General features: G+C 37.7%; 1 protein-coding gene across 1 annotated transcript; it reads left to right on the plus strand.

Moving 5' to 3' along the window:
* Window positions 1-3,509: 3,509 nt before the first annotated feature.
* On the plus strand, window positions 3,510-6,593 carry LOC107647474 (protein SIEVE ELEMENT OCCLUSION B-like). The gene is made up of 7 exons (XM_088489394.1): window positions 3,510-3,780; window positions 3,918-4,010; window positions 4,145-4,599; window positions 4,675-4,784; window positions 4,871-5,013; window positions 5,116-5,625; window positions 5,703-6,593. The coding sequence occupies exons 1-7, from the start codon at window positions 3,568-3,570 to the stop codon at window positions 6,378-6,380; spliced, it is 2,202 nt and encodes a 733-aa protein (XP_088345520.1). The 5' UTR covers window positions 3,510-3,567; the 3' UTR covers window positions 6,381-6,593.
* Window positions 6,594-12,425: the final 5,832 nt, after the last annotated feature.

Consider the following 12,425-nt stretch of genomic DNA (forward strand, 5'->3'; position numbering starts at 1 on the left):
TATCCCTTGACAACCAATCTTGCACGATATCGTTCTACCTGATCATTACTATCTCGTTTGATCTTGTAAACTCATTTGTTACCAATGGCTTTCCGACCTGCTGGAAGTTCAACAAGTTTCCAGGTATGGTTTCTATGTAATGCCTCAATTTCTTCTTGCATTGCTGTGATCCACATAGAAGCGTCTGGATTGCGCATAGCCTCCATAAAAGTTGTTGGTTCTCCATCTTCTGTCAAAAGACAATATGCATCATGGTTTGTCAAAACATAATTTGAGTGCCATGATGGTATTCTTCTTTGTCGAGTGGATCGACGAACTTCTATGTCATTGGCCTCTGCTTCTTGTTCTTCGTGTTGTGGTTCTGCTTCAGAAATATCACCTTCTCTGCATTTTTTATCTATTTGAATAGTGGTTATCTCTTTAACAGTGCTGTCATTTTCTTGTTCCTTTTACAATTCATCTTCTGCAAATATCATATCTCTACTGACAACTACCTTGCGGGCAGTGGGATCCCACAGGCGATACCCCTTAACTCCGTCAGCATAACTCAAGAATATACATTTTCTAGACTTTGGGTCCAGCTTTGTTCTTTCCTGGGAATTGTACATTACGTACACAGGACAACCAAATATATGTAAAGAAGAATAATTAGGTGGCTTACCTTGTCACATCTCCATTGGTGTCTTTAACCCAATTGCAGTTGATGGTGACCGATTTATCACATAACAGGCGGTTTAACAGCTTCTGCCTAAAAAGACTTAGCTAAACCTACAGTTTGTAACATAGCTCGTGCTCTTTCTAGGAAAGTCCTATTCATTCGCTCTGCTACACCATTTTGCTGAGGCGTGTATGCAACTGTGAATTGCCATTGAATACCTGCTTGCTTGCAAAATGTTAGAAAATCACCATCGACATATTCTTCTCCATTATCTGTCCTTAAACACTTGATCTTCTTTCCAGATTCAAGTTCTAACTTTGCTTTGAACTCTTTGAACATCGCAAACACGTCTGACTTCTTCTTGATCGGGTACACCCATAGCCTCCTAGAGTAATCATCAATAAATGATACAAGATATTTTGCTCCTCCTAGGGACATCTTCGGCGATTCCCACTCATCAGAATGAATCAACTCCAATATGTGCTTGCTCCGAGCAGTTGATCTACCAAACGTCAATCTATGTTGTTTGCTTGTAACGCAGTGCTTACAAAACGGTAAGTTTACCGATTTGAGCCCGGGAATGAGATTACGTTCTACAAGAATATTCAAGCCTCGTTCTGACATGTGGCCTAGTTTGCAATGCCATATCATCGTCATTTCTTCTTGGCTTGTTGAAGCAACTGATGCCTCTGCCTCTTGCAAAGTATCTCCCACAAGCATGTATAGATTTGCTGCAATCTTTTCTGTTTTTATTACCGCAAGAGCTCCTTTAACAACTTTCAAGATCCTACCTTCAATATGGGTCTTGCAGCCAAGTTCATTCAATTGCCCAATCGACAAAAAATTTTTCTTCAAGCCTTTCACGTGTCTTACCCCTTGAAGTGAACGAATAGAACCATCAAACATTTTTATTTTGACAGTACACATTCCAACAATTTCTAAGGCATGATCGTTTCTCATAAACACCGATCCTTTCGAGACAGGTTCATATGTACAAAACCAATCACGATGAGGAGTCATGTGCCATGTTGCTCCTGAATCAACAATCCAAACATCAGTGAGCTGTTTGCTACCTTTAGAACCAATTGTTGCTTCGCCATACAGGATTTCTTCATCATCAGAGGTGCTCGCAACACATCTTTGAGAACTTGATCCTTCTGGAATCTTCTCTATGCTCTTCTTATTCCAACAATCTTTCTTGAAGTGTCCTCTCTTTCCACAATTGTAGCATTTGACCTGTTTCTTACTTTGTGACTTTGGTCTACTTTGACTCCCACGCTCCATTGATCTCCCTCTTGTCATCAACAAAGCCTCTACTTGTTTTGAGCTTTCTAATCTATCTTCCTTATTCTTGCGCCTAGATTCTTCTTCAAGAACCGCAGCAGCCATGTCATCAAAAGAAAGATAATCAGTCAAAACATTATTAGTTAAGTTAATGATAAGCTGATCATATAAATCTGGTAGACTTTGAAGTAATAGCTCTGCACGTTCGTTTTCCGCTATGGCATATTCCAACGATGAGAGTTGGGAAAATAGCGTATTTAGATTGTTGATGTGATCCGTTGCCGATGTGGATTCACTCATTCGAAGAGTATAAAGTCTTCTCTTCAAGAATATCTTGTTGTGAAGTGACTTGACTTCATATAATTTGGTGAGAGCATCCCAAATTTTCTTTGCTGTCTTTTTCTCTGCTACACTTGATAAAACTGAATCAGCTAGTGCCAAGTGTAAGTTTGCAACAGCATTGTTGTCCATCTCCTTCCATTTTTTATCTGTAATTCCAGTGGGTCTACTTTCAATTGCTGTCACGCAATTGTCTTTTCTCATAATGGCTTTTATTTTCAATTTCCATATGAAAAAATTACTCCCACTGAATTTTGGAATTTAATACTTTGCTGCCAATTTTTTTAGATGGTAACTCGCAGCGGAAAAAAAAAATTAATCAGCAACCTTAGGCTCTGATACCACTGTTAGGTACCAGACAAATGACACAGCAAAATATAGAGATGAAAAATTAGAAATTTGTATAAAATATGGAAACAATTGAATAACTTTCTTTGAGAATTACAACTTCTCTCTATCACAAGGAGACTACAATAATACTCTCTCTTGACAAAAGGAGAACACACTTCTCTCTATATATATAGAAGTAAACTACTCAAAGAAATATTATGTTATTCTATCTGGATGACTTGATTGAAATGAATTAAAGAAAAACTCAATTTATAGGTGAGTCTCTTCAATATGAACCATCCGTTAAATAGAGGTATATAATTCTTCTATTTTTCAATTATTAAAATTCTAAGGTTATAAACTAAGATTGTTTATTACCTTTTATTTTATTTAGTTATTATTTATTTATATATTTTCTAAAATAAGCTTTATTATTTTTTCACAGATAGTGCCAGACTTCCGGCTCATCACTCTAGTTGCCGAGTCATTATTGAAAGAAAAGGACTATTAGTATCCGGAGCTCAATCTCAACTATGATAATAGTACAATTGGAACTTCAAAACCAAATTGGTGCATACCGCAAATCTCAAGTAACACCACAGGATTTAGCCATTGGTTTTCCCATAGCTGTAGATATTGTCCTTTGAGACCATTGGTCCATTTGTAAAAGCTACTGTATGCTACTAAAGTGTAGTATTGCCACTGCATGTGTCATTAACTTGGTACATACTAAAGTGAGTGAAGCGTAAGGACACAAGACTGAAGAAGCTAAAGTCTTTCTTCTTCTTAACGTTCCAACACCTTAAACTATGGTGAAAGAAAAGAAGTGGATTCATGTTTGCTTTATTCCTTTCTGGGTATTATATATTGGCCTATCAACATGGCAGCTAAAACCAGAAGCCTTGTTTTTTGTTCTCTGCCTCCTATCTAGCGTCTTTGTTTTTCTATAGCACAAGATGGATAACATTGGCAAATTGGCTGCTATGAAACAACAGCTGAGAGGCAAAAGGCCCATGCCGGGGACGGCATTGTCTGATGACAGCATTCTGGTGAAGAAAATAGTGGCTGAGCATAAACCTGATGGTCTAGAATATGATGCCAAGCCACTTCTCCATATTGTTGAGGATATTCTTAAACGTTCCACCTTGAGTACTGAAGGTGTTTCCACGGTATGATACTAATTCTAATAATAGTTTGAAACCTTAGTTGCTTATGAAATTGCGAAGAAAATGTTGCATCTGCGAACATGCAATTCTATTGTTTTTTCTTGTTTATCTATCTTCTAAGTGACTCTGCTTTCTTTCAGGGTGCGCTTGCGCATGTTGACCAGATCGAAGATGTGATCGATCAACCTGGCTACACCAACTTGCTGGAGGAGATTAATCGAATTGATTCTGAGGTGATTCAAGAATAACCTAGACAATCTATACAAAAACAATGATCTTGTATTAAATTTGACACTTGATAACATTGCTTGAAATTTTTAGGATATATCATTATTTTAACAATATGAAAGGTACAATAAAATTTCAGATTTCGTACAAGTCTCTTGCGGGTGTAGATGCACACTCTAGAGCACTTGTAATATTTGATATGCTTCAAACATATGAGTGGGATGTGAAGTTGGTGCTGTCTTTGGCTGCTTTTGCTCTGAAATATGGTAGATTCTGGCTTCTTGCAGACATGCAATTAACAAACCAGCTTGCAAGATCCATGGCCAATCTGAAGAAAGTTCTAAACATCAAGGACATGGAGCATGTAAGCATGCTGCGACCCCGGTTTGAAGCCCTGAATGAACTAGTTAAGGTCATATTGGAGGCGGCAAGGTGTGTCATTAAGTTCAATGGTCTGCCAAGACACTACATTGCTCAAGACACAACAGCATACAACATTGCCTCTAACCATATCCCCATTGCCACCTATTGGAGCGTCAGGGGTATCATCGCCTGCGCAACTCTGCTTGCAAGCCTAGATACACTTGGATTTGAGTATGTTTTCCCTTTCAGTTCTCCATTTCTTTTATTTTGTGTTTGTTTCATCATTTTAAGTAAACATTGTTCCAGGTTCATGCCATCAACTACCGAGTCATGGGAGCTATCTACATTGGCTCACAAGCTTAAGAACATACTTGAACATCTAAGGAAGAATCTGGATAGCTGCTGCAGACAGATTGGTCTAATTAATTTAGTTTCAATTGGATACATTTAGTGAAATTCTTTGGATCATGACTGCTAATTTTAAGTTTAACATTGAATGCAGAGAAAAGAATGGACTCTGAAGCTTATGAAATGTTGCGCGAATTATTCACGACACCCCTCATTGACAACATGAAGGTTCTCAAGGCTTTGATTTCTGCGAAGGACGATACTCTACCTCTATATGATGGTGCAACCAAGAAAAGGGTTACATTTTTTCCAACATTGTAATTGCATATATGATGATGCACTAGTATTTTCACAAGTTGGTGAAGCTAATATTGGTGTAATTTAATTGAAACCAAACAGGTTAGCCTGGAACCACTGAGAAGGAAGAATGTGTTACTTCTGATTTCAGGGTTGGAGTTCTCCCATGATGAGCTTCTGATCCTTGAACAAATCTATAATGAATCAAGGGCACACACATCATCAAGGCTTGATAATAGATATGAAAATAGATATGAGCTTGTATGGATCCCAATTCTGGACCTGAATGAAGGTGAATCAACACAGAGAAAGCAAAGGCAGTTTGAGGAGCTGCAATTAACCATGCCATGGTTCTCTGTTTATCATCCTTCGGTGATAAGCAAGCCGGTGATCTGGTTCATCCAGAGGGAATGGAAGTACAAGAATAAGCCAATTCTTGTGGTTCTTGATCCTCAAGGGAGGGTTGCTTGTCCTAATGCTATTCACATGATGTGGATTTGGGGAAGTGCTGCATTTCCATTCACAAGCGCTAGAGAAGAAGCTCTGTGGAAGGAAGAGACCTGGAGACTTGAACTGCTTGTGGATGGCATTGACTCTGAAATATTGAACTGGGTGAGCATAACATAATTAAAAGCCTTTCTTGACTTGTTGGTTTTTTATAATCATGATTAATTTTGATATTTGGACAGATCAAGGATGATAAATTCATCTTCTTATATGGAGGGAATGACCCTGATTGGGTTAGAAAATTCGTGAGGGAAGCTCGCAGGGTTGCGGTGGCATCACAAATAAACTTAGAGATGGTATATGTGGGGAAGAGCAACAAAAGCGATCAAGTGCAGAAAGTTCTAGACACCATAAGTCGTGAGAAGCTGCCAAGTCATAGCTGGCAAGAACACAGCATGATATGGTTCTTCTGGACTCGCCTGGAGAGCATGCTGTTCTCCAAGATCCAGCTGAAGCAAGCGGACGACGACTCTGACCTGGTGATGCAGGAAGTGAAGAGGCTTCTCAGCTATGACAAGATGGGCGGCTGGATTGTTCTCGCAAGAGGATCTCGCATCATAGTCAATGGACATGCCAACACAGGATTGCAGACTCTGATGGAGTATGAGGACATTTGGAGGGTGCATGCTGAGAGGGATGGCTTTGAGCCAGGTTTTCGCGATCACTATGGGAAGCTCCATGCAGTCGATAACCCTTGTTGTAGGTTTGAATTCTCCCACGCAATGGGGAGGATCCCGGAGAAGCTCCGCTGCCCTGAGTGCCGCCGCTACATGCACATGCTCACCACTTTCCAGTGCTGCCATGATGAAACTGTCGACGAGGCGTTTCTTGTCAGTGCTCTAGCCCCTCCTACCATTTGAGATTCATTCAAATTTCGCTATATTATTCCTTTTGTGTTTCACTTTTGTTGATGTAATAAGATTTCCCTAGCTATACCTATACAGGGAGATAAGCCTACAATTTTATTATGTCATTGTGTTACAACTTGCCTCTTGCTATGCCATTGGTATCAACATGAGACCTTAAACCCACTAAGTATTTTGTACTATTCAATAAAATTTCATTTCAGTTAATTCTTCATTTTTTTTTTCTCTTCTTCACATCAGAATTCATTTTTACACTACATTATTCATTCATTTTCTCATGATAATAGGAATAAAACACACAATTTCCTACTTGCAAGAATTAGAGGAGCAACAATATCCACTGACAACAAGTATTAACACCAGCACAATAATACCCAATAGCAGCGGAAAAATCACATAAACTAGAAATTAGAAACAAGCTAACACACCAATATTTTTAACGTGGAAAACCTCAATGAGAGAAGTAAAAACCACGAGTCACCAAGACCAGGATATAGCTTCACTATGATGAAAAATAGGGTACAAGAGAGTCACAAATTACTGCACAAAACGTGCTTACAACAAGCCAAACAACCCAAGCTTCAAAGCTTACAAAACAAGAACAAGAAGATGAAAATACCACAAAAACAGAGCTACTGTGCGTGGCCAAATATCTCCAGCTACAGACATTGAATCAAAGATCCTAACGGTGAAATCAAAGAACCAAATGTATAAAACACACTGTCCAAATTTGAGCTTGATCCAACGGTTAACGAATCTGCAACTACTAATTTATAGAGACAGCTTTGTGTATGTTCGAAAATAACTTTCTCTCTTCTTTTCTCTCTAGTGTTTGGTGTTCTCTTTTCAAAATGACCTCTCCCTCTCAACCCTAACTCACCTCAGCCACTTCAACTATTCATGGGCTTGGATACTAGCATTTGGATTTTTTCTCCACATAGGAAGGGAGCCCAAAAACCCAACAAATCTCCTCCTCACGACTATATGGAGGTAACCGCCAATCCGACGATTAAGCAACAAACTTCAAACTTCCATCTTAGTAATGCCTTGGTCATCATATCAAAACCATTCTCATCAGTATGAACCTTTTTAAGTTTTAACAACTCAGCATCCAAAACATCACGTATCCAATGATACCTCACATCAATATGTTTGGATCGAGAATGAAAAGTAGAGTTTTTACCAAGATGTATAGCACTTTGACTATCACAAAACAACACATACCTCCCTTGATTAAACCCGAGTTCTTTCAAGAATTTCTTCATCCAAAACATCTCATTGCACGCTTCGATAATGGCAATAAACTCGGCCTCTATGTATTTCTCCTGTGACAACCAAAGTTTCTTCTCCTTTCTATCACGCTCGATTCTTATACTAAGAATCTCCTTTGCCGGCCCAAGGTCCTTCATTGCAAATGACATTGCAAGTTGCTTCTTCAACATATCAATCCTAGAAGCATTCTGACCAACAATAAGCATGTCATCAACATATATCAAAAGGATAATAAAATCATTACTAACAAAATGTTTAACAAATACACAATGATCAGAAGTAGTCTTCTTGTAGCCTTGTTCTGTCATAACAGACTCGAACTTTTTGTACCATTGTCTTGGAGCTTGCTTCAAGCCATACAAGCTCTTCTTCAGTTTGCAAACATGATCCTCTTTGCCTTTTACCATGAAGCCTTCAGGTTGTTCCATGTAAATTTCATCCTTAAGATCACCATGAAGGAAAGCAGTTTTCACATCCATCTGCTCTATTTCTAAATCAAGACTTGCAGCCAAACTCAAAACAATCCTAATAGAAGATCTTCTCACAATCGGTGAAAAGATTTCATTATAGTCAACTCCCTTTTTATGCCTGTAGCCCTTGACTACCAATCTAACCTTGTACCTTGGACACTGAGAATTTTCTTCATGCTTCAACCTATAAACACATCTGTTTTGCAAAGCTTTCTTTTCTTTTGGCAACTTCACAAGCTCAAATGTTTGATTATCATACAAGATTTTCATTTCATCCTGCATTGCATCAAACCATTTCTTATTGTCGTCACCTTCCATAGCTTCCGCATAACATTCAGGTTTTCCCCCATCAGTCAAGGTCACATATCCATCAGTAAATGTTACATACTTACATACTCACTAGAAGGATACCTCGTTGAAGGTCGTCGCTCTCTAGTAGACCTCCTAGGATAGAAACCTGGTGGATCTTCAGGTAGCTCAGGTTGATTATCAGCATCATCATCAACTGGACCATCAATTGGATCTCCCATCTCCTGGTCATCAAGAACCAAAGGCTCATTTTGCTGCATATGCTCCTGATCTTGATTCTCTGCTAGTTCTGACAAAGAAGAAGGCTGAATTGGATCTACATCAGTCACGTCACTGCTCTCTTGTGATTGACTCTTCTTTGCCTTATCAATGTCCTCAATGGTCTGGTCTTCAATAAACTCTACATCACGGCTTCTTACAAGCTTCTTTTCAACTAGATCATAAAGCCTGTAACCAAACTCATCTTGACTATATCCAATAAAAATGCACTGCCTTGTCTTCACATCCAACTTGGGCCTCTCATCCTTTGGAACATGAACAAATGCTTTGCATCCAAAGACTCTCAAGTGACCATACAAGACATCTTTGCCGACCAAACATGATTCGGAACATCATTGTCCAAAGCAATTGTAGGACTCAGATTAATCATATGAGCCGCTGTAAGTAGCACTTCACCCCAAAAGAATTTAGGTAGCTTAGCTTCAGTAAGCATACACCTAACTCTTTCAATCAACGTTCTATTCATCCTTTCTGCCAAACCATTCAACTGAGGTGTTTTAGGAGGTGTCTTTTCATGCCTAATGCCTTGCTGCTTGCAATACACATCAAATGGTCCACAATACTCACCACCATTATCAGTGCGAATACATTTAAGCTTTTTACCTGTTTGCCTCTCAACCGAAGCTTGGAATTGTTTGAACTTTTCCAAAGCTTGATTCTTTGTTTTCAAAGCATAAGTCCAAAGGTTTCTTGAATGATCATCAATAAAGTAATAAAGTAAATAGCTCTGCTAAAAGACCGTACCTTCAAAGGACCACAAATATCGGAGTGCACCAATTTCAAGAAGTCTGATTTTCTTGACGGTTGATGCTTCTTGAAGGATAATCTTCTTTGTTTGCCAGCCATGCAATGAGAACATTTCTCCAACTCTGCATTCTTCAAACTTGAAAGAGCATCTTTTCGAGCCAAATAATTAAGTCCTTTTTCACTAATATGACCAAGTCGTCTGTGCCACAAGCTACAAACTTCTTTACTTTCAATCGCATTCACACTACCTTTTGCAATCATGGCATGCATCATATAAAAACTTGAAGTACCTTTTTCCCGAGCCACCACTAAGTTACCTTTAGTAAGCTTCCATTGTCCAAAGCCGAAAGTGTTTACAAAGCCTTCATTATTAAGCCTTTTAACTGAAACCAAATTCAAGCGAACATCTGGAGCGTGTCTAACATCTTTGAGTAGCAGCTTCATTCCCATATTAGTCTCAAGACAAACATCTCCTACACCAATAACCTTGGCCAAGCCATCATTACCCATCTTAAGCACTCCAAAATTACCTGGAGTATAAGAAGTGAAGAACTCCTTCTTCGGTGTAACATGTATTGAGGCGCCACTATCAATTACCCAGCTGAACTCATCATGAGAAATAAGATTGACCTTTTACTCATAATCAGCAATATCAACAGTAAGAAGATCATATGAAATAGAAAATACACGATCATTACCACTATCATCCTTCTTTTCTTGCTTACCTTTGTTTTCCTTTTTCCAAAGATAGCAATATTTTTTAACGTGACCCATTTTGTGACAGTAGTGACACTCAACATTCTTGTATCTTCCCTTGGATTTGCTCCTGCTTTTACCTCTACCCTTTTGAACTCTATTCTGATTTCTTCCCCTGGTTTCAGTGACTAACATTTCAGAGTGTGACGAAGAATTCTGTGTCCTCCTTCTCATCTCTTCATTTAAAATGCCACCTTTAACAAGTTGCATGCTCACTTTACCATTCGGAGCAGAATTAGTAAGAGAGATACGAAATGTCTCTCAAGAATCTGGTAGAGTATTTAGCAACCACAATCCTTGAATCTCATCTTCAAACTTGATTCCCATGCTTGACAACTAATCCAGAACCCCTTGAAATGCATTCAAGTGATCTAATACTTGTGACCCATCCTTGTAACTCAAATTCATCAACATATTCAACAAGTACAATTTATTATTGCCAGACTTGGAAGCATACAAGGATTCAATTTGATTCCACAAAGCCCTAGCACGAGTCTCATTAGCAATGTGATTGTAAACATTATTATCCACCCATTGCCTAATAAAACCACAAACTTGTTGGTGTTCAAACTCCCATTCTTCATCTGTTTTAGATTCTGGTTTTTGTGTAGAAAATACGGGTAAATGTAGATTTTTGACAAACAAAAAATCTTTCATTTTGCCTTTCCATAGATAGTAATTAGTGCCATTCAAACTTATCATCCTAGTAGAATTATTTGCTTCCATCTTTCAAGCAAGTTATAACCAAATACCCAAAACTGAGCTCTGATACCAATTAATAAGAATAAAACACACAATTTTCTACTTGCAAGAATTAGAGGAGCAACAATATCCACTCACAACAAGTATTAACACCAGCACAATAATACCCAATAGCAGCGGAAAAATCATATAAACCAGAAATTAGAAACAAGCTAACACACCAAGATTTTTAACGTGAAAAACCTCCTCAATGAGAGAAGTGAAAATCACGAGTTACCAAGACCAGGATATTGCTTCACTATGATGAAAAATAGGGTACAAGAGAGTCACAAATTACTGCACAAAACGTGCATACAAAAAGCCAAACAACTCAAGCTTCAAAACTTACAAAACAAGAACAAGAAGATGAAAATACCACAAAAACATAGCTACTGTGCGTGGCCAAATATCTCCATCTAGACATTGAATCGAAGATCTGAACAGTGAAATCAAAGAACCAGATGTGTAGAATACACTGTTCAAATTTAAGCTCGATCCAACGGTTAATGAATCTGCAGCGACCAATTTACAGAGACAGCTTTGTGTATGTGCGAAAATAACTTTCTCTCTTCTTTTCTCTCTAGTGTTTGGTGTTCTCCTTTCAAAATGACCTCTCTCTCTTTCAACCCTAACTCACCTCAGCCACTTCAACTATTCATGAATTTGGATACTAGTATTTGAACTTTTTCTCTACATAGGAAGGGAACCCAAAAATCCAACACGTGAAATGTGTAATATGCATGTGAAAAGCTTTATGGGTCACGCTTGTAGGAGTGTAGCATGTATTTGTAGAGATAATACTATTACCATGTGTTTTAGTGTTAGTTATAGGCATGGATGCTGTAAATTTCATAATATGGGCATATATATACTAGTATACAACTATATATATGTACTTTCTAATATTTTTACAAAATTTTAATGGAGACATTGCCCACAGCCCCACACAGCTATATTAAATTATTAATAAATCCATCTCTGTTAGGGTAGGTGGGGTCTTTTTCACTTAAGTATACCTGAATAATAACATGAGATATAATTTATCTTCATGCTTTTTTTTACAGGTACAAACTTTTCCATGTTACTGTATTTGTTCTGATTATGGTGCGGTCTGTTTAAAATTTCTTCGCCTCTCTGGTGTTAGAAATTAAAAACTCATGCAACGTAAAATAGAAATTTAAAAGGGCTAATAGTCAAAATAATGTCTAAAAGATCACAAGTTCATTAATTTAGCTTTTAAAATATTAAATATCTCAAATTATGAAATTAATACCTAAAAATAAAATATAATAATAAGTCAAATTAATCTTTCCATAATAATCTGTTACAAAATAATTATATTATATATCATCATTTAATTAATAAAAAATTCATCTAATTTTCTATTCAAGAATCAATTTGAGACACTCAATCTTTGAAGATTAAAGAAAAATGTTAGAGAGCAATCAAAATTTATTATTTTTAA

This window comes from Arachis ipaensis, chromosome B6 (assembly GCF_059453495.1).
Source record: "Arachis ipaensis isolate K30076 ecotype BB chromosome B6, ASM5945349v1, whole genome shotgun sequence".
NCBI classification, from domain to species: Eukaryota; Viridiplantae; Streptophyta; class Magnoliopsida; order Fabales; family Fabaceae; genus Arachis; species Arachis ipaensis.

Excerpts from the sequence above, each read along its gene's own strand:
- LOC107647474 (XM_088489394.1), top strand. The coding sequence starts at position 3,568 with ATGGATAACATTGGCAAATTGGCTGCTATGAAACAACAGCTGAGAGGC. Across the intron at positions 4,011-4,144 it reads TTAATCGAATTGATTCTGAG|ATTTCGTACAAGTCTCTTGC; the intron begins GTGATTCAAGAA and ends ATAAAATTTCAG. Across the intron at positions 4,785-4,870 it reads TAGCTGCTGCAGACAGATTG|AGAAAAGAATGGACTCTGAA; the intron begins GTCTAATTAATT and ends CATTGAATGCAG.